The sequence below is a fragment of the Cuculus canorus genome, chromosome 11 (assembly GCF_017976375.1).
Source record: "Cuculus canorus isolate bCucCan1 chromosome 11, bCucCan1.pri, whole genome shotgun sequence".
Taxonomy (NCBI): domain Eukaryota; kingdom Metazoa; phylum Chordata; class Aves; order Cuculiformes; family Cuculidae; genus Cuculus; species Cuculus canorus.
The window spans coordinates 5,986,502-6,010,927 of record NC_071411.1 but is presented as its reverse complement, the minus strand read 5'-3'; the positions used below and the strand labels follow the sequence as shown (position 1 = coordinate 6,010,927).

The following is a 24,426-nucleotide window of genomic DNA, read 5'->3' as shown; positions in this document are numbered from 1 at the left end:
GCACTTGGGTGGCCACCAGTGCTGCTGTAAATCATCTAATGGAAAAACACATTCCTGGGGATGTGGGTACAGCAGCTCTGGCTCACCCTGTGTGTGCGTCTGCATGTCCCGGGCCAGCTCCATCGGCAGCACAGAGTTTACAAGTGTGGAGATGACTGCAGCATCCAAGTTGCACATTGCTCCAAAGCACTTCAACAGCAGCAGCCGTAACGGCACCCTGTGTTCCTGCAAAAACAATTTATTAGATGAAACAATGTCCCAGATTTGGCCTCACCCTAAGCTAGAGACATAACCGGGTAGAAGTTCCTACTGTCGGGCATTGAAGGCAAAACTTCCATTTCTTCCTCTGAATACTCATTTTCCTCCTCGCTCCCAAGGCTTCTACTCACAACCTACTTTTCAAAGCAAAGCTATTTACAAATGCACAAGAGTGCATCAATTAAAAGAGGAGCCATCACAGCCTGTCAGCTTTCCCAAGGCATCCTCAGAAATCCTTCCTCTAGGTATTAGTGATGCCAATTCTGTCCCTCAATGGAGCTAATAAAAGCAGCAAGCTTTACCCTTCACAGTGCTAGCTACGGCTTTGAAGGCTACAGCATCCTCTGCTCTTCCATACAACTTGCGTGCATAGCATTGACATCAGCCAGCGTGCAGAAGGGGTGTGCTGGAACTCCTTCTAGTTCACAGAACTGTCCTATCCAGGAGGAACGTCTTACCTATATTCATCATAGCAACCCTGCTCTTTTGCATCTTCAGGAAAACCTCAAAAAGAGAAATTTGATGCATTCTATCACCTTACCATTTGATAATAGGCCACAAGGGACAGGATGGATTCGAACTCATTCTTCTTGCACATTTTCTTGCAAACTTCTGGGTCTGCATCTGTCTGGAAGGAAGAAAGAATGAACAGGTCAGCCCAGGAGCTCATCAAAACAGCAAGGTGCCTGCTGCAGGGACCTCGAGGGAGGCCAGCTGCTTTCAGATCTCAGTAGCCCCAGCCCACCATCTCACAAAGAAACTGAAGGCAGAGCACAAAGACAGCTTGAGAACTGCCACCCTGCAGATTCTGCATCAAAGTGAATTCTTAAGAAACGCCTCTACTATACAGCATGTCTCGGGCTGAAAACATCTAAAAAACCCATGATCCAAGCAGCACCTTGATGGAGTTACACAGAGTGTCTCTAGCACCGTTCCCATCATGAGAAGTATCTCTTACCACTTCAAAAATACAAGGAAATGCTTGCACAAAATCCCCCTCTACCTTGCCCTGCAGGCCCACAGCGGCGTGTCACAGGCTGTATGTTCAGTGACAAAGACACTGAGCAGCCTTGTCTGGTGGGAGATGTCCCTGGCCACAGCAGGGGGGTTGGAGCTGGACGATCTTTAAGGTTGCTTCCAACCCAACCCATTCTATAACTGTATGATTTATTACACAAAAAATATCTGATCTGCTTATGTCAGAACCGGAGAGGAATACAGAATAAGTATCAGAGCAAACCCCACACCAGCACCCACAACACAGACCACGTCACCGCACTGAGTTCCCATCTCATCATGCTCTCCCTACACAGATGGGCTTGAACGTGCTAGCAACAGCCCTGGGACAGTAATTCCCACTGCTGCTCGCCACGAGGACGTCCATCTCCTGTGTGCACAGATGTGGAGAGACACTTTATACTTTCTCACAAAAATAGCTTTAAAGCTTTCTCTCATAGCCAGAGAATTTTCTTCACATTTAATGGGCCCCACCCCGCTGGCACTTTCCAGTCACAGAGGATGTTAACGGAAGACATTTTAAATAGGCGTAGGAGTGCAACAACCTTCACAGCAGACTGCAGGGGTTTCTGTGGAAGGCTGGTTTTTTTGGAGGTGAGGATTTATATTCTTCTTTGATAGGCAAATACTACAGCTACCATGAAGAACAGCTCTGTAAGGTGGAGTGGAAGGCAGCTTAAGAGGACTGCAGACCCCACACGGGACAGCAGAGCTTCATGTTGATGAATAAACCTGTGCCCTCTGAAAGAGCAGGTCCAATGGCAACACAGAGGCAAAGGAGGTCAGAAAAAAGGAACTTTACCAGCACTGTCTGCTCTGCCTGTAAAGAGACAAATTTACTCACCAGGATACGAAGCAGCTCCTCCAGGTAGCAGCAGATAACGTTCTCATCCTCATAGAGCGCCCAGCTGCGCTGCTGAGCATCGTCCTTGTGTCTGGCCAGATCCGCAAAGATCACCTCCAGCCGCTGCTCGTCATGGCAGATCTGTCCCGAGGGCAGCCCAGCACTCAAATTCTGCACGATAGCAAACCCACTGGTTAGTGGGGTCCTGACAGCTAGCTGTTGTTTGGGTGCCTGTTTCCTCTAATCTTTGTCTTGGGACTGGCAGTTGACCTCATTCAGTCAAGAGCTGGTAGCAAATAACCAGCAAGTTTAACCCACAAACATTAATTTCAGCTCTCAGACTTCTGGGGCCTCTACCTGTCTCCCCTCCTTGCACAGTTAATGCAGTGAATGAACCAAAATAGGTGCCAGGACTGGTGCATGGTCAGAAAGTCTTTAAATCCAAGCCGTCACTACCTGCTGGACCATTAGCTGTCTTCCAAGCATGTTAAAGAGTCCAGAAAACCTCACTCAAACAAAGCTATACCTCTTTTCTTCTTATTGCATTTAATAACGTAAGGCTGACCTAGGCAAGTCAACATTCCCAAAGCCATGGGAATTTGTACCCACTTCCTAGATCATATAATTGTAACCTCTTAGCACTCAGGCACATCACAAACTTCCCTACTTCTTCTCTTCACAGTAAACCAGAGGGTGTTTGCAGAACACCAGTGGCTGCCCGCGTGTCCTGGGGAGGGTGAACACTGCAGTCAGGGGAATGCTCACTTCCTATAAGAGAGGAACTTAAGGCAAGAAGCCAACTCAGATGACCACAGCCCTCTGCATATTTTGCAACAGTTCCAAGGAAAACCCAGACTGCTTGGCCAGAGTACTACACTCACTGCCTTCCTAGAGGGCAGTCAACTACACCACATCTTTCACAAAAGCAGCCCAGTGTGACAAAAGCATGGGGCCACCCAACCTCAGTGAACCCAGAGGTACTCTATTACCTTCCCACAAAACAAGTAAAACATTGGTTTCCTTCTGAGTGTGGGCATCAAGTGGGTTTTCAGAAGCCCTTCAGAGGGCCCACTGCAGTCTCTGAAAATCATCTTGAGAATGGTGAAAGCCAAACCAGCCCCGCATGGGCCAGAAGTGCTGCCAGGCAGCAGCTGAGCTCACCTCCAGGCTCACCCTCAGTAACACAGATGTGTCCTGGGACACAAAACCACTACTCTGTACAACTGCCTCCAGGAAGGAGAAGTTCCCTTCATTGCCCCTTCCCTCCAGCCTGAAAGGGACAGATCTTTTAATCCTTGACTTGGAAGCAAACACTTGCACAGTACTCTACGTGCCAACTGCCATCTTCTGCAGCAGGGATCAATTTATCTTGTGCTACACTGGTTCTGCTTTCTTCCAAACAGCAGAGCTCAACTGCTGTGCACAGGAGCTCTGCAGCTTGTAGCTACAATGCAGATTAACTCAGCAAATCTTACTGCACACACCCCTTTCTGAAACTGCCATCATCCACATCCCCACCACTTCCAGTTCATACAAAACCCTTGCCGTGAAGATTCCATCCTACACTTTTCTCTCCTTCAAGAAAGAGAGGGGAGTACTCAGACAGCAGTTAACCTGCCCGAACAGCTGCTGGGGTCTGTGATGCAGGAAAATCCTCTAGGACTTACGCATTTTATCATGTGAACTATCTGGTTTTCTGAAAGCAGGGTAAGAAGCGGAGACCAGGACATGTAACTGGCTGATTACAGATGATGAGCCCCAGCACCATTAAGAGAGGCAAGGTCTAATTTGTGGAAGAACTCAAATTATGTACACAAGGGTTTGGCAGCAGTGACAACAAGCAGCAGGTGATCAGCAAGGTGAAAGAGAACAGAGATGAGAAGTTCAAACAGAAAACCCACTCACTGAGACCAAGACCTTAACAATTTTTGGATGAAGCTGTTTTGCAGTGTGCAATAAAACATCACAATCGTTCAGTGTGAAAATGCCTTTACTGTAACCAGCCAGGACACCCTGCTACTGCAGTGTCTTCTCCTAGAAACCTGGAGAAGACTTAGCCCTATCTTGGCATAGCTCCTTCCAACAGGCCAGCTGTGTGGCCGAGCATAGCAAGCCTTTAAAGCAGACCGTCACATTAAAATCAGAGCAGAACAATTTTGTACAGAGACACAAGCCCACGTTTTGTGCAATGCACACAGCATCACACACCCATGACACGAGCGGCTCACGCCATGCGAAACTGCCAGGTGCAGAGGTGGCACCCTTCCTGCACACCTTCAACTCTCCAGCCCTTTCTAGGAAAACCACTCCAGGTTTAACAGTGATGTCTCATCTGCTTTATTAGAGACAGAATTGTTAGTCATTTGCTTTGGGGTATTTGGGGTGTGAACGAATTAGGACTTCAATTCAGTGTGTCCATTATATAATAAAAATGTATTATTGTGCTGCTCATTACATAAATTTTGTGAGGTAACAAAGGAAGGAGCATGCTGTTTTAACACAAGCCTCAGTGTGCTCTTAACATTTTGGGAAGCTGTGGATGGCCTGGCAGAAAAACAGGTATCCAGCTGTGAGCGAGGACGGCAGCTTTCAGGAGCTGAGCACAAATGCAAATCTCCCAGTGAATGGTCATTTATCAGAGAAGCAAATATGTTAGTTAAGAGACTCGCTTATTCTTGCCAACTTCTCTCTTTAGGTCCTGCAACACTGCAGTGTCACCTCTCTGTCCTCATGTGTCCCAGCTGCTTGGGAGAGGGTTCTCCATCTCTGTACCTCACTCACACCCTTCCTGCCTAGCAGTGCAGGGCTGGTCCTTCCTCAGCCCACTGCTGGGCTGTCTTTTTGGACAAGCATTTTAACGATTACTCGATTTAATGATCACTCTATTCAGCCTCTTATCACTAATCTGCTTCCTCCAATCCTTCATCTGCAGCCCTCAGGACTCCACCGAGCATCAAGCTCCTAATGGACTTGGATGAGATCAATCCATTAACAAGCTCTTCAATCCTACCGTTGTAACTGCACTGTCTCAATGCACTCTCAGCACTCTTCTCAGTCCTCCCACCACCGGGGTCAGGTCTCTGCTTATTAAACATCTTGGCAGCTACTTCAACCTGCAGCCTCATCACATGGTTGTTTCCAAGAATCTGCTGGAGAGCCCATAAGGAGGAGGAGGCTTCAGTATTTCTAACAATGTCACTTTGCGTTATCTTGCTGTTTCAAATAGGTCCCTCCTCAGAGCTCAGCAGAACAAAACCACTGCTGGGACTTTGTTCCTCCTCAGCAGCCAAAAACCAATCTAGGAACCTCATCACATCCACAATGCTCAGAGGTGGTGGTCACATCTGCCACGAAAACCCAAATGTCGTCCTGCCAAGCTCTTCCTCCCATTTTTTCCTCACCCTCCCCCATGCCTCCCTCCCCACCACGTCAACAAGCGTGGTGGATCACCATTGCTTGTGAGTACACACACTGATCAGCTGCTTCCCTCCAGATGAGTTCAGATCTGCCTCAGGTAAACTATTTAGCAGCTTTTTACACACATTTCAGGAGCACCACCCTGGGAATTACCCCTCCTCTGGGTGGCAAACCCTTCCCATACAGCACCATCTACAAAAACCAAGTGGCTAGCACTGCTCTCGACAGCCCCTAAACCAGATGAAACATGGTGCAAGAGAAACACCCGACTTCGGCTGCACCCAGCTCTCCAGGGCAGGCCTTTCACATGCACTCTTGCAGCAGCAGCAGGCTTGGTCCCAGCTGGACAACCCATGGACACAGCCCTGCTGCGGGGCAGGTCAGCTCCGCAGGGAAACGACGCCTGCCGTGCACAGACCTGCGGGCGTCACGGGGACAGAAGAGCACTTGGCTTTTGACCACCACATTAGCTGTGTTCAGTAAGGTCTCTGCAGCCTTCCTTTTTCAGGTGTTCCAGTCACCTGCAGCCCAGTGCGTATTTGCTCTGCAGACATACTCAGTGGCGGCGCTCTCTGGATGAGCGTGACCCATCTACAGCTGAATCGAGATGATTGTGCATGAAGACCTTCATAAAGTCTCCTCTAGCAATTACTGAGCAAAGGACTTGCCTAAGCATTAATGCATTTCTCCCACTCTCCAGATTCACTTTTGTTACAGTATTTCACAAAGGAGGAGCCCTAGTAGGCACGCGAACAGCCCAGCCAAAGGAGATAGCCTTGAAAGCATTCATCCTGATGATCTTCACATTGTCCCACGCAAGCAGAGGGATAAAGCTCCTGCAGGGAAAAGCCAAGCCTCAGAGCAGCATTTGTGTCTTGTCAAAAGCAATTCTCCTTTAAGCAGAGCTGAATAAAGGAACAAACATGAACTGCACGTGAGAGGCATCCCATGTGGACACTGGGAAAGCAGAGGGAGCTTGGCCATGTTAGCCACAAGGTTTGTCAGGGCTCGCTGGGGACAACAGGCAGCCACCAGGCACTGGTGATGGGCAGCTGGGAGCAGGTCACAGCCCAGCACTAAAAGGGACACCCCCTCCAGAGATAAGTCATCTCTCACACGAACTTCCTAACTTGTTCTTCCATCTCCAACACATCTGAGAACCGATCAACCTCACCCAGCAGCCTGGGCTGATCTACGAGTCCAAACTGAATTACACGCTCTCGTCAGCAGTTTTCAAGCTTAAATTTAAGGCAACCAGAGATGAGTCTGAATACGTGCAACACAGCAATGCTAATTTAATAGAGGTAGATAAGTGATTTCTTATCAGAAAGATACTCGGCTCGTATGTTAGGCAATTCTGCTTGCCTCGCACTCAGTTTAATAAATCCTCAAATCGACCTCCCTAGATGAGACATCTACAGTGCCACCCCTCCTCTCAGATGGGAGATAATTCAGCAGAGCTGAAGGCAATCACATATCACCAATCCATACTAATCCAAGTGATTCTCTAAATGCCTGAAAACCATGTAGCATCTACATTATCTTTAGTTACATCCAAATTTCAAACAAGTTCTTTCAAAAGCCAGCTCCAGTTTAGACAGTCACTGCCGCAACCCCTTCAAAAAGGGGTTTCATTTCCTCTAGCACGTCTTGCCTTGCCTACCACCCAACAGGAACCAGCTCAAACACAACAAAAGGGGCCATTTCCAAGGCCAGGTCAAATCCTGTCACAGGGAAGCCAGCTGAGCACATTTGCTTCTGCAGATCAGGGTTCTCCAAGCAACACGGTACCTCTGAAGCAGCTTTCCTAAGGTGTGAGCACCTCAAAGCCCTCCTTGTCTTTGCTGTTCCCCCAGCACAGCTTTATGTTACCTCTCTAAAAGCAGGGGCATGGTGCTGTCCCAGAAGAGGATTTTATTGCACACGCATGCCTTTGTGTCACAGAATTAGTCTCCGACATGACTCCACACTGGAGGAGCAGCAAAGTAAATAAGAGGAAAGGGCCACCGCAATTCAACCTTCAGGAGGCACTGGGGATAGAAGCAAGGTAATGGATTCTGGAATTGATTTTGTAAACTGGTGATCTGACTTCAAATTAAGACTGGAATAAGAACAGAAAGGATAACGCTAATTAAAGAACGTGATACAAAAGGTTGAAGCAGGTATGATACTAACTATGAACACAGCAAAGCTTTAAATCAAAGCTGATCCCTTGCTCTGTTTTAGGGTGTGGAAGTAAAAAAACTTGAAAAAAATGCAAAAGAAGGATTGACCACGTATTTGCATGGCTTGGGGTGTAGAGGGATTTCAGAAGTTACAAATTAAAAGAAAAAAAAAAAAGCTTTTGACCTAGAACTGACGACTCAGCAACAATTCTACACAACCTCCCCTGAGACTGTGGAACTACTTGGTATAATGAACAACACAAAGTCAACGATAATAATTTGTACTGATAACTATGCTGGTGAAGCTCTGGCAGTGCAGCCAGCCCACAGCAACATGTGGCTGCCCTTCTAATTGTCAGAGGTGGTCTCCTGTACCAGGCGAGCCACCTCATCTGAGACCAATACCTACATATCAGCTCACCTACATCTTCTGCATGGGATATTCAGGAAAAACGCACACTGCAACCACAACATTTACAGCCTGAGCACTGTGCAAGCCCACACAGGCTTTCCTTCTGAAAGCAGTACTGATATGATGAGGTACTGCAAAAGGGGACAGGACCTTCTCCTGTGTCTCCATACAGTACTGGGGATTTTTAAATCCCTCAGATGTCCTAGATGACAGATACTCTATCAATTACAGGTAGATCCATGCTTGCCCCTGCACCAGCATCAGAATTTCTTCCCATATTTTTCAGGCTGGTCTGCAGAAATGGCCGGGAAAACAAGGTTTTCAAATCCCCTATGCATAAATTTGGCACTAAATGACTCCTGTGTAATTAAGCTTATTGTATTCCGAGAACAGGTATTAAAGATAAAAATAATATTCAAATCTTGTCCCAGGTCCAAATAACAGAAAACTGAATTTCCTAGTGTGCAAGTCAGAGCCAGAACATTTGCCTGAAACAGCTATATTTTTGCTGAATCTAGATGGCATGCTGACACGGTATTGTTATCGAAGCAGGAAGCAATTAACTGTTGGGTTATGGCCACAAACTGAGACTTGATGATTGCTTATAGGGCCCTCTATTCAGTGCAGACAGTTAAACAGATTACGATTTGATCTAAAATTTGAATGCCATTAGTTTTCCATATTGAAATGCCCCTGAACAGTTCATTATAAACTCGCCATTAGCAATGGAACTCCAATCTTAGATATTTATATGAAACGTACTCCTCGGGGCTGTATGCAGCAAGTGAGAGCTGAAAATTATTATCCCTGTAACTAAAGTGGAGGGCTGCCCAGGTACACTTCACCATTTCAATGACTGTTGCCAGAAGCATCTTTTTACTTCACTCCTTGCTCATCTGTAGCAGAGGAAGGAGGCATATATGACTTTGGGCATAAGGTTACTTTAGAACAAGCTCAGAATAAAGCTCTTCTTCCAGTGGCTGAAAAACTGCTCTTCCGTGGTTTCTTGAAAAAAAGCTGATGCGTGTGTTAGGAATAATAGAGAGGTTTGCATCTACAGAAAGATAGTTTCCACTGCTTTGGTGAAAGACCAGGCCAGATATGTAGAAGTTTTGAGTGCTCCATTGTCAAAGGAGACAAGAATGAGTGCAGACGTGTAGTATGCACAGGCGTGCTGAATCTACATGAAGCCCACACAGCACTGTAGAATAAAAGAAGTCTGTACAATGCATTATTTTATAAAAGGTTTGCATAAAGAAGCACTTATTGCATAGGTTCCATTTGCCTCAGCTTCTATTTGTCGCATTCATAATAGAAAATACCTCCTTAGTCACTACTCGTTTATTTCTCTGATTCTATGCTGCCACAAAGGTTCTTCATAAGCCTTCACAGTCAGCAGTCAACAACTCGTGTCAGAGCTTTCTCCGCGTGCCTCAAGTCCCACTCCATCCATTCCTACACTGCTTCGCCACCAGTGCTGCTCCTCAGACCTGGAAGGTGACTGTCACCTCCCACCCGATGTGCTCATGTGGTTCAGTTCACTGTCATTCAGCTCATCACCCTCTCCTCAAACTGCAGTCTCGTTTAGAACACTCACCCCTTCACCACCGCCTGCCACCGCTTCCCAACACCGAGGGCCCTCTCAGCTGGTTTCACCTCTGACCCTCAGCTCCAAACTCAAGGTTATGCTGTACAGCTGCAGCTCACTTGGGGAAAAAAAATTACCTCTTTTCCACTTCATGTACTCCCATCTAGCACCTTGCCTCCTTCCTTTGGGATCTCACTGTACTTCTCATCCCAAACATTAGGAGAGCTCACAGAGCTTGTAACATCATCTGTTCCATGCTAGGAAGCGGCTTGCAGTAGCCCCCCAGCCCAGTCCCGCATACATTACCTTACTCTCCACCACAGAGATGAGAATTTGCTCCATGATGCTGCTGGTTGCTGGAATGGAGGTCTGGATGTGGCCAATGACCACGCCAATGGCCACGCGGGACAGCTCATAGCTGAGGTGGGTGTTCCTGCGCACCAGCTCGATCAGTTCGGCACCTATTGTCTTGGGCACAGACGCCACCAGACCACTGGGTTCAGCTGGCATCGGCTCCACCACAGCCGCCTTCTTATCCTCCAGGCAGAGGGAGCTGAAGGCATCCAGGCTTGCAGGAGGGGCTGGAGCAGCTTTCTTCACCTGAGAAGTCTTCTCCCCATCCACAGCGTGGGACCTCAGGGTCCCCCCTTCAGCCGGGGGTGCCGGGGCAGACCTCTTGCTCTGGGGAGATTTGCTGGCCCCATCCTTTGGGGAAGTGCCATAGCGGGAATGGGCCACAGAGCCGGTGTCCAAATTACGTGTTATCGTGGTGTGGACACTCCGGCTCGGGACAGGGGGTGGGGTGTTGGCAGGACTGGAGGTGGCAGTTGGGAGAGCGGTCTCTGATACAGAAGAAGCGGTGTACAAGGTATCCAGGGACGTCGTGCTTATAGAGGAGGCGCTAGAAGCTGACCCAGGGATAATTTCAACAGCGTCTGAAAGGGAACAATTAAAAATGCCTTAGCAACCGCATCAAAGGGAAAAAAGAAAACCACAATTTGCTACAGTGCAGTCCATTAAAAGACTCATTGTGCATGCGACCAGGGCAGTTTAACTCCTCTTCCTGCCTCACTTATCTCAAAGCAAAATTGTACCAGTTCTCTCTGGAGCTTTCCTGCACAATCACCTCTTTAGAAAGGGGAAAACTACTCTATTGAGATGAATACCCTTCAAAGGGCTTAGTGTTTTACGCAGGGGAAGGGAGGGAGGGACAGGATTAAGGGACAGAAAAGTCTTTTCCCTGAGCTTAGCGAGTGCCTTTTTCTGCCTTCAGGATCCAAGCCCTCACTTTTGAACGATGGTGCCTGAGAATTGCAAGACGCCAAAGGCTTCACACGCCAGCCCACGCCTCCCTTGTGCACGAACCTCACCAACTGCACATACAGTTAGCATTGACAGTGAAGGAAATGTTTGGCTGGCAACACCTCTAGTCTCTCCCTTTCAGCACTCTCCAACATTTGATCATGAGCCCTGAATCCCTGCCTGTATACACTGCTTTCACGACCCTCCACGTTTTCTGCTGTATTGTGTTTTCCCCCACTGCCTCCAGTTTTGACCGGCTCTCGCAGTGGTAAGCTATCCCACCTTCCAAGGAAAAAAATCCACTACAAGCAAAGAGATGTTAAGGTTTTTCTCTCCTTTAACCCAGTCTACTGTATACTTTTGGTAAACCTTATCTGTTCATTTCTAGAGAGCAGAAATGTATCCAAGTCTTTTTCTGACTACATAAATAGTTACTCGGGCTAGCACTGGGCTACCTTCATTTAGAGCTTCACGAGAGCAACTGCTGTTGGTGCTGGAGAAGGAGCACACTCCGCAGGGAGGCCAGCTCTCAGGGAAGACTATTTCCTCCACACCAAAGGAAGGCCCAGACACACGAAATGCCTTTGTTGCACCTCTGCAGGCAACTCCAAACTTTCCTGCCCTGTTGGTCCTGGGAGCCCTTCACTACTCCATCCACCACTCCACCTCAAGGGAAGCACAAGGTAGGCAGAAAGAGGGCCCTCCCCTCTCACAGGGTTCAGCATCCCTCTTTTTTCCTCCTCAGAGGAGCATTCACAAATGATAGCTCCCACCATGCTTCACTAAATCAAGATAATGAGTTGAAGGAGAACGACCTCTGTGAATTCCCACTACCACAGTGAAAAATGACTCAATACCATTAAGTACCATTAAGCAAGCTGGTGCCAGCCCCGAGTGTCAATTAACTACCTGCAAGTCAACAGCTCTGCCCTGCTCCTCACAAGGGGACACGAGTGGGCTTGAGATGGGCTGTGTGTCCCTAATGGCACGGCTGTCACAGCATAGAAGAGCACTGGGACAAGCTGACAGCAATTCATCAGGACGACCACCACCCCTGCCAGCCCAACTGCACTGACAACGGAGAAGCCCCTGCCTTAGCCCTGTGGTCCTGCTCTGCTCTGAAGCACTAACGACCAGCAGATCCCCTGGCTGCAGCCAGCACACACACAGCTGTGTCCCTAGTATTATTTCTGCTCCTTACAGACACCAGCCACTGATTTTATGGGAATCATATCTGAACACTGTACAAAGAAAGCACATGACAGACTGGAAACTAGAGGCAAACTTGAGCTTGTCCTAAAAGCACTACCAGTGAGTTTGTCCTGATGAACCACCACCCTCTGCACTGCCAGGGAAAACCTCCGCCTTGCTGGGAGATGGCCATGGTAGAGTAAAACACCCACAGGGATCCTAAATCACCAAGGCTGTGTGCTAGCTAGATTAGCCAAGTGAGCAGCCAGAGTTTGCTCCTTGGAAAGCACCATGTTTTCCAGGGCCACTGGCACTGGAGGACCAGGAGGATGCTGTACCTGGCACCTATCCACAGGTGCCAGGCTGCCCAGGCCCTCTGAAATCAGAGAGGGCATGAAGGAGCTCTGGCCACCAGCTCATGATTGTTAGCATTAAAACCTATAGGAATTTGGGAGATATATATATATGTGTGTGTATATATATATATATATATATATAAAATCTATAGGAATTTAGGATGTACGTAACACTTATTGGAATTTAGGAGAGAAAGAGAGAGATATTTAATCTATAGGAATGTAGGATATGTATATACAACCTATAAGAATTTAGGATATGTATAAGGATGCCTTCTAAGCACAAAGCAAAAGCATCCAGGCAACTTGACAGTTATATTGCCCAGTGTTTATTCTGTGTCCAAGATATGGAAGGCAGTTTGTCCTTACTTTTAACGGGAGCAGCCATCTGTGTGTTCTTGCGTTTCTCCGGAGGTGGGGGGGTGATAGGAGCCGCACGCCGAGGCTGTGGTGGGATCTATAAGGAAAGATTTCAGAGCAATCAAAGGAGGTTGGCAATAAAGACATTCTCTGCTATGAAACCTTCTTCCTCACGCACGTAGATTTGTCCTCACAGCTCTCTCATCATTTGGGGAAGTTTTCTCGGGAGGACAGATATTAATAGGCGGCTTCCTAGAAGAACAAAGCAGGACTCAAGCCTGCTTCATCCCCTCCCTGTGACAGGCAAAGCAGCCCTTGTTTAATTGCTGTGTTCAGCAGCACACAGCACACACATCATGTAGATCTGTCAAGCATTTACTCCTCCTTTATTCCAAATGCAATCCCACACACGCACCGTGACTCCACGTTACTCTCAATAGCTCCACAGAGGCTGCAAACAGAGCGCCTATTTAGACACTCTTCTGGAGAGATCCATTACATCAGCTACAGATACCCTTGCAGAAAGACAAAGCCAAGGACTGGAAACATGTAAATGCCTTTTCCATGCTTTTGGAGCTATTTCTGCCCATACAACGAGAAAATAGGGCTAGACCCTCCGTGCAATTCTACACTACCTAGCGCGAGTCCCGCTGTGAAAAGCCTTTGCCACGGATTTGCATTAGCTCTCCGCATCTGGGGTTTCTCCTGTAAGTCTCCTCTACTATCAACACCCAGACAGCAGCATACAAGCCCCAGACCCAGATTCCTCTGCTCATCTTTTCCTGTTGAATCCAAACATCAGGATCACAGACATCGCTTTCACCAAGAATTACTCCAGTGAGGTGTAACCTCAGGCCTACCCTCCGATCAGTAGGATCCTGCTGAACACAGCAGCCAAGCTAGGCAGGAGCACGCTCCATCAGCACTCTGACCCTCACAACCCGGTGGCCCAGGGTCAGAAGACTTAGTTTGGGGACTCTTAGGACTTCTGTGATTGACAGCCTACTGCCTGAAACCTGCCTTTGTTTCAATGGGATACTGGAATTGCTTTCTGCAGCAAAACCACCGAGAGCACCACAGAAAAGGGAAAGGGGGTGATGGCTTGAATGGCTCAGGTAGCCCGGTTTGAAGCTAGCTGGAATCTGCCTACCATAGTGACATCCAGGTCACCACACGATGACCATTTCCCAGGCTTTTTTAGCCCTGGAAGAGAAGTTTATCTGTGACCTGTCAGTACTGAACAGCCCTACACCACCACACAGGGCACAGATCAATGCAGGCCTTGCAGCAAAAAAAAAAACCCGAGACAGGTCTCAACCTGAAATAGCTCAGAAAAAGGGGAATGCCAAATGCACTTTTTTTTGCCCTGGATTCAGAAAAGGTAGAAACCTCCTCTGAAAAGGGAGCAAAGATATTCTTGGAAAGAAGACAATTCAAGAGCCCCCTCAAACACTCAAGACTTAATGCCACAAGGTGACAATACGGTGCTTACAGCCCATGTCTGGAGCCCACCAGACACGTGAAGGCACAGCAATTGGCACAACTTACAGTGACTTTTAGAAAGGGATCTATTGGCCCCTTTCTCCCACGCAACATCTAACACACCCAAACCTTTACTATGCCACTGAATGAGTTGCTTCTTTACAAGTGCCCTTAGCTGGTGGATTAATACAAGATACTCGTGCAGACTCCCAGCATGAGCTCTTCTGCTCTTGTCAATCCATCCCACATTGTTCTCTGGGAAAAAATGCTATATGATACTTGCATACAGCTTAAAAAAATGATCTGTGTTGGTCCAAAAAGAGACTGCACAGCTGAGAGAGGCCAAACGGATCAGGAGGGGTCTCTGCATCGCATGGCGGGAAGGCTGGTCCCAAATCCGGAAAGCTCAGCTGTGCTAAAAGCAGAACCCTCTCTGCAGAGCGGCACGGCTAATGGCATGAGTCAGAGCTGCTTGGCACGGCACGGCCGTGATTACTGAAGTGGTGGGATTTAGCAGACAAGGCAGGCTCAGAGCTTAGAGCAGCAGCGTGACATTATTTGGAGACAGCCAGGGTTGGGTCATTGTGGAGTATTTCCACGGCTTTGTTACCCCTTCCAAATTTACCCTGCAAGTTTAAAACAGCTATTACAGACTAGTGCTTAAATTCATAGATGTACAGTTAATGTCAGCTCAGAGCCCTGCCAGCCTCATTTAGATGTAAAGCATCAGATGGATTTCCCCATGCTGGTGTCTGCTCAAGCTTGGAGCTGCCACACGGTCAGGAGTTGCGACAGGTAACCAACAGCCATCCTCTTCCTCCACTTCATGTCCCAACCACTGCATGGGGTCAACTGCAGTATCAGTACATCATCAACACAAAACCCCAAGGGAAGGGAAGAAAAGAGGAGTAAACATCCACTGTCCAGCTGCCATGGGGAAGGTGACCACACAGTCCTTGTGGCTCAGATCACTCCTGTCCAGATGGGAGAAGAAGAGGGACATTACCAAGGGTCCAGAAAGAAGCACCTACATGTATTGAATGCCTCTCTCGCTCCAGGCTTCCAAAAAGGGGCGGTGAACTTCCCCACATCCCCAATTTTAGTGTGTTTCCACTTCCTTTCCCATTTATCAGGGACTGTTAGCAGAGGCTCTGCTCCCTGCACTGCCTGAGACAAGACTCGCATCCCCTTCCCAGCCAGGCAGGCAGAGACCACCACCACCACTCCTTCAACTCTTAACTCTGGGAAATTACGCTAGTATAGTGGGCATCTTTACACAAACAAACAAATAAACCCCAGTAATCTCACACCCACCACCTCCTCTAGGCAAGCTCTGCCAACCCAGACACACTGGTTTACAGCAAAAACTTCTGAGATGAGCATCACAGATCCACTGAACGTTCACAAATGCAGCAGGCTGACTAAAATACTCTTGAAGCCCAACCTTCTTGCTTGGCAGTGGGTATGTAACTGTCCCAGCTTCCCACCTCATGCTAACTACAGAGGAGCTGAAGATAGGCTCAGCATGGATGTCATCACGAAGTATTTCAGCCAGTTCATCCCTGGGAGCAAAACCACTGACAGGAAATTTAGACTTCAAATTTTACTTAAGTTTCCAAACGCAAACATCGAAGGCACGCAAAAGTCCCAAGCAGTGAAAAGTACATCCCAAGACCTCTGCTCTTCCGGAGTTAATGAGAAAATTTAGATTTCAGGAGGTCTCCTCTTTGGCAGCTGCATAACCAGTGGAAGAAAGCAATGCTACTTCCTCCATTTCACATTTTCAAAGCGCACAGGAAATCCCTCAATTGAGCTGTTAAAATCTCAAGGAGCTCTTTCAGCACAGGGCAAAGCTGGAAGCCCTTTGACTACATCCTCAGTGCCATCAAGACAGAAACTGTTCTTTGCAGCCAAGGAATCTGTCTTGCTCCTTTTTGGCAAGTGACCAAACCACAGACCAGATAAAGACAGGGAATCGGCATGGAAAATGGGCTGTAAGGTGCTCCTTTCTCTTGCCTGCTTGAGAATCCACAGGCTTGGGAATGAAGCTGGTTTGGCTGCCCAGAAAAGAAAACGAATAGCAAGGAGAAAAATGGGGTTTGTAAGAATTACCATGTTCTGCATGAGCCAGAGCTACCTTTCATCTCTGCAGACTCGCAGTTCTTCAAGTGTAAAACAAGCCTCATCTGCTAGGAGTGACAGCGTATCAGCACCTTATAAACACTGCCTCCAAACACTCATCCCAGACAGATGAAGAAAAACTACAGTGCACATGTTCATCTAGAGGAGAAAAAAATTCTCTGTGCTCACCCTTGCTTGACGTCTTTAGCCCTAACATCCAGCTATACCTACACAGTGTAATCGGCCACATCACTCATCCCCAACAACCGCTACATCCGTCCTGGGCTACTTCTTTGAAGCCTCGCTGGCACTGTACAGTAACCTTGGAATTCTGTGCCGCCAAGATAAAAAAAAGCCCTGCTCTATATCATATTTCCTGCAATTTACCTTGAATTCATCATGACAAGCAACGCTCAGACACAGCAGGAACTTTGAGGTTTTTTATGTTTAGAGTAGTAAAAAATAGGCAGTAACAACAGATAAAATGCTTAAGGGCCAAAGACCTTGTAAATTTAACAAGGGGGGAAAAAAGCAGTGCTGAGCACTTGGAGGGAGTTCTGCTTCTCGCGTCAAAACTGTTTTTTCAAAGCATTCTCTGGGGAGCCTGCAACTCTCACAAAGTTGCTGAGAGACAGTCACACAATACAGAATGGATCTCACACGTCACCATGAAACCACAAACCCTCAGGGATCCCAAAAAGCATCACAAGTATAAAGTACAAGTGGCAGAGGGGCTGTTCCAGGCTTCCTAAGAGATGGTATTGATTTACATTGCAGTGACCCCAGGTACCCAGCACAAACACTTCATTTGTGACTTCAGCTGCAAAAGCATTTTACTAAACAGGACAAGCGATGTCACCCCACCAAAGGACGGACCCAGAAGGTGTCCAGACACTATTACCTGATAGAGACCTTCATCCTCCTCCTCGAACTCAGTGTTTGGAAGACTGTGATGTCGCTCATAGCCCGTCCGGCACACGCCGTTGGGCTGCCGGGCCACATCCAGGTGGTGATCGCTGGAGGACTGTGTCATAACCATCCCCTGTGGGGTGGGAGAGTGACTTTTGCGGGACACAGTCTCCTTCCGGTGATGGATCAGTTTTCTGAAATGGAATGATGACATCAGGAACAGCTAAAGGAAGTCAGCAACCGTGCTACAATTATTTAAATGATACTTAAAGCGTATTTAAATGATTTATTGCATTTGGGTTATACATACCAGAATGGGTTACATTACTCTGAACACCAACTCCAGTTTCATTAACAACTAAGGAAGCACTTCTGGGGGAGGAAGGAAGAGGCTCTGCAAGAGCCCATGATTTATTCATCAGTTCACTGGAGAAAAATGCTTCTTCCTCGGGGGTAGAGTCACATATTGCATTGCAGGCTTCAGAAATTGCCTTCACTTTAGAATCGCTGTTCAACTGAGATTAAGCCAGTGTGCCTCAGCGCAGAGTGTGAGGCGTCAGAGAAAAACAAAAATCCTCCTCACAAGCAATTATTTGAGAACATAGTAAGGAGGTTGTGCCACATGCCAACAACCTCTACAATTCCTGGCTGGCAAAGAAGACAAAATCCATCTGGAAAGGTTTGGGATTTCTCCTCTAAGCCTACAGTGCAGGGGGTAGTTCTCTCTTCTTGACATACACAGGGAGAGAGTGGGGAGAGCAAAGCACTGCTCTGCGGGACACGGTTGCCAGGAGGAGCAGCAGTGGCTACCAGCTCAAACACCGGGAAGCTCTCCGAGTGCATCAGCACTTCACAGCACACGGACTCAAATCAGCAACATCCAGTTTGACCCCCAAGAACAGAAATGACACAAATATCACATGCTGACTACCCTTCATCCAGCAGCTCCCCCAGGTGCCCGTCATACTTACTGGAGGACATCTCTCTGCTCCAGGTTGTACTTTCCCCCATTCTTCATGGCCGCATTGTGCACAGCTTCAATGGCACGGTCAATAGATTGGAGAACAACATCTTGCTCCAGCACCTGAAAAACACAACATCCCACATGTTACTGCACTGATTCATCTGCGGTTCTTTCGCACCAGAGCTTAGGGTGGGAGAGACCACTGTATGGGAAACCCAAAGAACCAAACTGCCAACAAACAGTTCCCAGAGCCAGAAGCCCATCTCAGCACCACCTCATTGTTCCCTCCTCCTTCCAAAGGAAATATATTTGAAGCTGTGCTTCAAACTGAGTCTGCTCTTTCAAGGTTTGTGGTTGGAAAACTAACTCTCTGCCACACGCACCGAACTCCAGCGATCACTACAAGAACACTCAGGGCAGAGCTTCAGGACCATAAGCAGCCCTGACTGCTCAGCTTGCTGCTGGGAGCTTTTGTGATCCCACTGCAAAGACCATCTTATTCCAAGCTCAATTATTTCTGCTCTCACTGTCCTGCTATGGAGCTGTGAACGTTACAGACCTAGTTAAAATCTGTTGTCCTTCAGAGTCCATTGGTTCTAGGTTTGCGTTTTTGCTTGCTTTTTTCTTGATTTTTTTTATACTTGTTTTGCAACTCAAAGTGGCTTTTCCAAATCTCCACCCAAACTGTCATAGCAACATTTATTCCTCCTGCCAGCCAGTTTAGCACTCATTACTGCAGTTGAAGTAAACACCAGCCTTGAAACAAGAAAAACCAAAGACGTTCATTCCCAGGCTTACACAGGAGGCTGGGAGAGCTGTGGTGAAGGGGCACAGAAAAGAAAAGCAGATTTTGGACATTCTTCAAGGCTTTGTTTGCCAGCAATTGACATGCCTCCAGAAAAGACCTTTACAGGACTAAGGCTGAAGGCAAAATACACGCTACCGAGCCTTTACCCTGGATGCAGCAGGCCCACAGGTCTTCCATAAGGTGCTGCTGGTGCCTGCACCATCCACTCGGCATCACCACCAGCAGCCTCAGCCCACGCACGCTGGGGAGCAGCAGGAGCAGAGGGGAATGCTTGGGCTCCAGCACTCACTGCAGCTGTTTGAACGCTAAAACCCCTTCATCCTCACTTGCTTTGCCCCCTCCCTGCATCAGAGCAACCATTTATCCAGCCAAAGAGCAGCTGGAATCTCATCAAGGATGCACCTTAATTGGTCTTAGGGGGCTGCAGAAGGCTGCCCTCCCCGCCAGGGCTGAAAGCACCTGCCTCCGTAGCACTGGCATGCAGTTTTCTGATAACATGCTATGTATTATTTATATCCTGATTAATTACTAAACCAAACGTGAATTAAGATCAACTGCAGACTAGGGGGTGGGGGGGAACAACCTCCAAACAAGGTGGATGGTCCCCTCCGCAATACTCAGCTTTGAAAAAGAAAAATTTAAGATGTTTTTTTCTGTTGTTTGTTTGTTTTCCCAAGAAAAAGAGATAGGGAAGAAAGCAACTGGGGAAAAGTTTAAAAATAAAACCAGCTATATTGAATTGCATCTACTGAATTCGTTAAAGTATCAGATCAAGGACAAAACCAACACTCAGGACCCAGTTTTGGGACGAAGCCTCCTAGCAGCCCCATATGGCCGAGGGAGCATTTCGCCACCTCTAACTATAGACCTAAGTAGGGAAGTGGAGCAAAGCTCATTTGAACATCTTTAAAAGAGCGTTGGAAGGAAAGGCAAGTTATTTCAGAGAACACATCTCATTTTCTGAGAAGAGAAAATTACAGCAAGCTGCGTGCTTTCTCTGGGAAAGGGGAGCAGTGCAGATGTCTCCAGTGCTGCCGTCCCCAGGGGAGTTCCATGCTGCTCCAAGCACCACCGACCCCTGTCCTCACACCATTCTCACCTCAAAATTCAATGCAGTTCCTACTAAAGGCTCCAAGCAACCATCCTGGCACACTCCCTGATCCCTCACTTGTAGTCCCTCTACATCCACCACCACCCCTTCCATGAGATGTACCCCTTCACGCTGCCTCCTCTCACCCTCCCCAGTCTGCCAGGCGTTCGCCCACTTATTTCTCAATCTGATCTCCCCAAGAATATCACTGTACAAAGCACTGAATCCTACTGAACAGCCCAGAATCTCTGCTCTCTACCAAAGAGCCTGTCAACATCGTCCACAGGAATCCACAGGCTGGAGCCGCTACTCGCTGCACGATGCCATTTGTCATGGAGAGGATGCTTGTTTTCTGATAAAACACATCATTTTCACACTAATGCAGCAGTGCTGTGACAAGCGGCTTTTAGCTGCTGTGCTCTTTCCTTTGTTTCTGCTCCCCGACCCGCTACTAACAGGGCCCTGTCAAAAGGGCTGGAATAAAAAAGCAGCATTAACTTGCCACTTACACTTTATGACATTGTTGATGCTTGCTCATAAATCATCTTCTCCCTCGCTCGGCTGAGCTGGTCACGGCAGGGTCTATAGCACAGGGGCGCCTTGCAGTCAGGGTTTGTAGGACACGCAGCTTTGGGGATCCCCTGCACTACAGTCATAAACTTAAATAGAAATTGTTATCCTGGATAAACCACGTGATCAGAAGGAATCCTCACGCTCCTCGGGTTAACCAAAATGGCACTGCTTTGTTTGAAGAGGATGGACAAAAAAACCCACACTGCAGTTAAAAGGAGCATGGGTCACGCAGGGGCAAAAGTCAGGTTTGCTGGTGTTTTACCCACAATCTCCTCCCTCGGGCTCACGGGATTACCTGCTCACAGCAATTCAGGATAACGGCGGTTCTCCCCATGCAGTTTAGGGAGATCAGTCACTGGCAGGGGATTCCAGCCAGCATCCAGCGCCTGCTCCCGAGGATGCTCGCGGCTGGGATGCAGGCAGGGATCCTGAGCAGGACATGCCCACGCCTCCTCACCTGCCCGCAGGCAATCCTGGCCACGCGTGGTCTATGGGCTGCAGAAGGGAGAGGGCACAGAGCCTTTGTGCTCAGGCAGGAGAGCCTGGCACTCAGAAGTTCACTCTTGCCCCCGCAGGGCCCTGAACTAAGATCCAGCTCCTGCCCCCTTCCACGCTCCAGGATACAGAGATGAAACCCTGCTCCTTGCAGGCTAAGCTAAGGTTCACACAGAAGCAGGGGAGTACATGAAAAGGGCATCCCTGTAGGAGTGCTGTCAGAGGACGCATACCAAGTAAAGCCCAGGAATTCAGCTGGATTTACAGAAGCAGTGCTGTTAACCCCATAGGTGGAGGCTGGCAGCGTCTGAGCGATGGCTCCAGCACCAGCTCCCCAGTGGCACAGCCACACCAGCAGCTCCAGAAAGGCACAGAATGCAGCAGGAACAGGGCAATGACAGAGGTGGAAGGAGCCCTTAGAGGGCGAGTGGGGCAGTCTCCTCGGTTGCCACGTGCTGGCACAGCTACCGGGCTGCAGCCAAGAGCCATTGACAGGACATCACCTTCTGCCCAACATACAGTGAAAAACAGAGAGGTGTTCTGGTGAGGTATTAAGCCATGTTCACGTGGCATCTCACCTCAAAAAGGAGTGGCCACCACCCCTCATATCAGATATTTCTGTTTTAATCAAATAAAACGCTGCAGCAGAGAAATGCTGGGCTCTATAACAGCCCATCACAGCCAGGCTGGCTACACCAAGAGGCAGGGGAAGGGCAGAGCAGTGACCCATGATGCTCACAGGCCAGACTGGCTGATGGAACACCGTATCAGAGAACCACGGGCACCATCGGCACCCTGCAGGCAAGCTGCCCTGCAGGAACAAGTTACAGCTCAATTAGAGCCATGAACATCAGCCAGGAAACAGAATTTCTTCCTTCATAGCCCAGCGCAGGAAAATCACAGAAGCATCAATAAATCATTACTCCCTCTCTCCTTGCTAATAACAGGAACAAACAAAGGGTTTCCCCAGAGCCCTTTGCCAATTTTCTCCTGCCCTGTTTGCAGGGGAGGCAGAGCCAGACCTCAGCATTGCCCTGGGATGCTCTGCACGCCCCCGTCCAGACGCAGGCAGCGAAGGATGCCTTTCCCAGGGTCAAAGCCAGGCTTATAAGAAGCATCCTTCCAGAACACCCTGTGGGTACCCAAGTGTGGCCAACACGGGGCACAGCTGGGCACAGGCAGGGATGCATTCAACCCTCGGGGCTCACACTGCTCTCACCGCACCCAGAGCAGCCTCCCCGAACAGGGCACACCTGCACAGGATGTGTCCTATGCCTCTGCTTACTCCATGTACAGACTGAGGAGAGACCAGAACCTTTTGGAAAACACTCCCGGTGTCCTGGCTGTGCAGGTAGCATGACCTCCTCTCCCCAGCTTTGCTGGGGCTCTTGAAAATGTCACCCCCCTTCCTCTTAGAGTCCTTCCACACATTCCGCCGGCGTTGTTTAAATGCACTCATACAGAAGAACTTGCTCAACAGTCTAGAATAATCATACCTTTCAGAAAAGCATTTTCTAGACAAACAGGCTGACAGCTGCATCAGCGCAGACAGGCTGAGCCACCCTGTGTGTGCGAGACTCCCACATTTTTATGAAGGTGGCCCATTAACATATGGCAGGCTTTTCTTTGCCTCCGCAGGGGGCTGATCCAAGAAAACATGGCATTTTTTGACTCCTGCCTCCCCAGTTTTAAGTGATCAAAGGCGTTTGCACGTGCAGGAATCAGTGCCCTCATTCCAGCAGCTGCTTTTCCAGCCACAGGAGTGGCCAGGCAGGGCTGCTGACTTTCACCCTCATGTCATAGCTGCAGCTCTCAAAACACATCAACAAAAGACAAAGTTTTGTCTTCAGTGACAGCTCAGTTTTCACGCAGCTGCACTGACACGAACCACAGCTGAAATTAGGATATTTATCCCGCTGGCATATACAGGCACAGCCTGGCTCTTTGTTACTCAAATTGGAGACGAACGCCACCTCTTAGGTCACATGCTGTTCGTCCCCAGTCACCGCCAGACTGTCTGCACACTGTATTCCTTCCAGATTTAAATGATCACGGCAGCAATTTACAAAAATCAACCAGCCTTTGTCCATGGCAGTGAAGTGCCAGATACCAGTTCCCGCTTCTGAACCACACAGCACAAACAAATGGGCTGAGTTTTGGTTTCTGCATTGCTGTGGGAAATTCAGCTCCTTTCTCTTCCCCTTTTTGTAGCACCAATCAGAAATTTTTAGTCCCTGGGCTGCTGGCTAAGAGATACGCATTAACTTATCCTTGTCGGGCATGAAGATACTGTGCCTTGCGGCACTTGAAAATGCACGATAAAAACACATGTGAAACAATGGGCAACTGTCCTGGTTACTGAGCAAATAAGATGAGAAGAGCTCCAAACAAACCTGCAGCATCCCTGACACGCTAGCGAGCAAACAAAGACATGGCTCAGCTCTTCTGACAAAGAGGCGGCCCAGAAACAGATCTGGAATTCCTGCTGATATGCTATCACGGTTTTCGAACAGATTGGTGTTTTTCTGCTGTGTGCTGACAGCAGACGCTCAAGCGGACAGCCTGCACAAAAGAGAAATGAAGAGAAAGGAGAGCGGGGGAAAGGGCTTAGGTTGTGCAAATCGAGCTACAGCAGAAGTCAGAGTTCCTGGGAAAAGCAATACAGTAAGTACGGACAGCACAGGCAGGAGTGGCATTTGGGATAAACAAAGCCCTGAAGGCATCAGAGGGATGCACAGCAACCAAACTCCAACCAATTTCTCCCCTGGGAGCAGGCAGCTTCAGAGTCAGAGAGAAGGGAGAGGCACGCTGAGGAACAACAAAAGCATACAACTCACCACCGCACATTGGTACTTCCCAAGGTGGGAATGTTTCATTCTGGGTCTCTCCAGCCACACTCAACTCCTGTTTATGGGTCCTGATGATCATTTATCAGCCACCAGTTCCTTCCCCTCACAATTCTGCACCCTCAAGTAACCAGAACACATCTCTTAAGCCAAAATATGCTAAGAGGATAAAAGCAGAGACATAAGTTTTTAAAACTGAGCAGTCAACACATACTTCGATATCGTTGT

The 24,426-nt window shown here is 48.3% G+C and overlaps 1 protein-coding gene across 1 annotated transcript in view; it reads right to left on the bottom strand.

Annotated features, from left to right (window-relative positions):
* NCKIPSD (NCK interacting protein with SH3 domain) overlaps positions 1-24,426 on the bottom strand; it is a 48,288-nt gene that overhangs the window by 10,956 nt on the left and 12,906 nt on the right. Inside the window, exons 2-8 of the mRNA XM_054076318.1 lie at positions 18,394-18,506; positions 17,415-17,616; positions 12,920-13,007; positions 10,008-10,636; positions 2,120-2,290; positions 800-886; positions 87-225 (exon numbers count right to left, since the gene is read on the bottom strand). Coding sequence (XP_053932293.1) covers positions 87-225; positions 800-886; positions 2,120-2,290; positions 10,008-10,636; positions 12,920-13,007; positions 17,415-17,616; positions 18,394-18,506 — 1,429 coding nt within the window. The remainder of the gene's footprint in view (positions 1-86; positions 226-799; positions 887-2,119; positions 2,291-10,007; positions 10,637-12,919; positions 13,008-17,414; positions 17,617-18,393; positions 18,507-24,426) is intronic.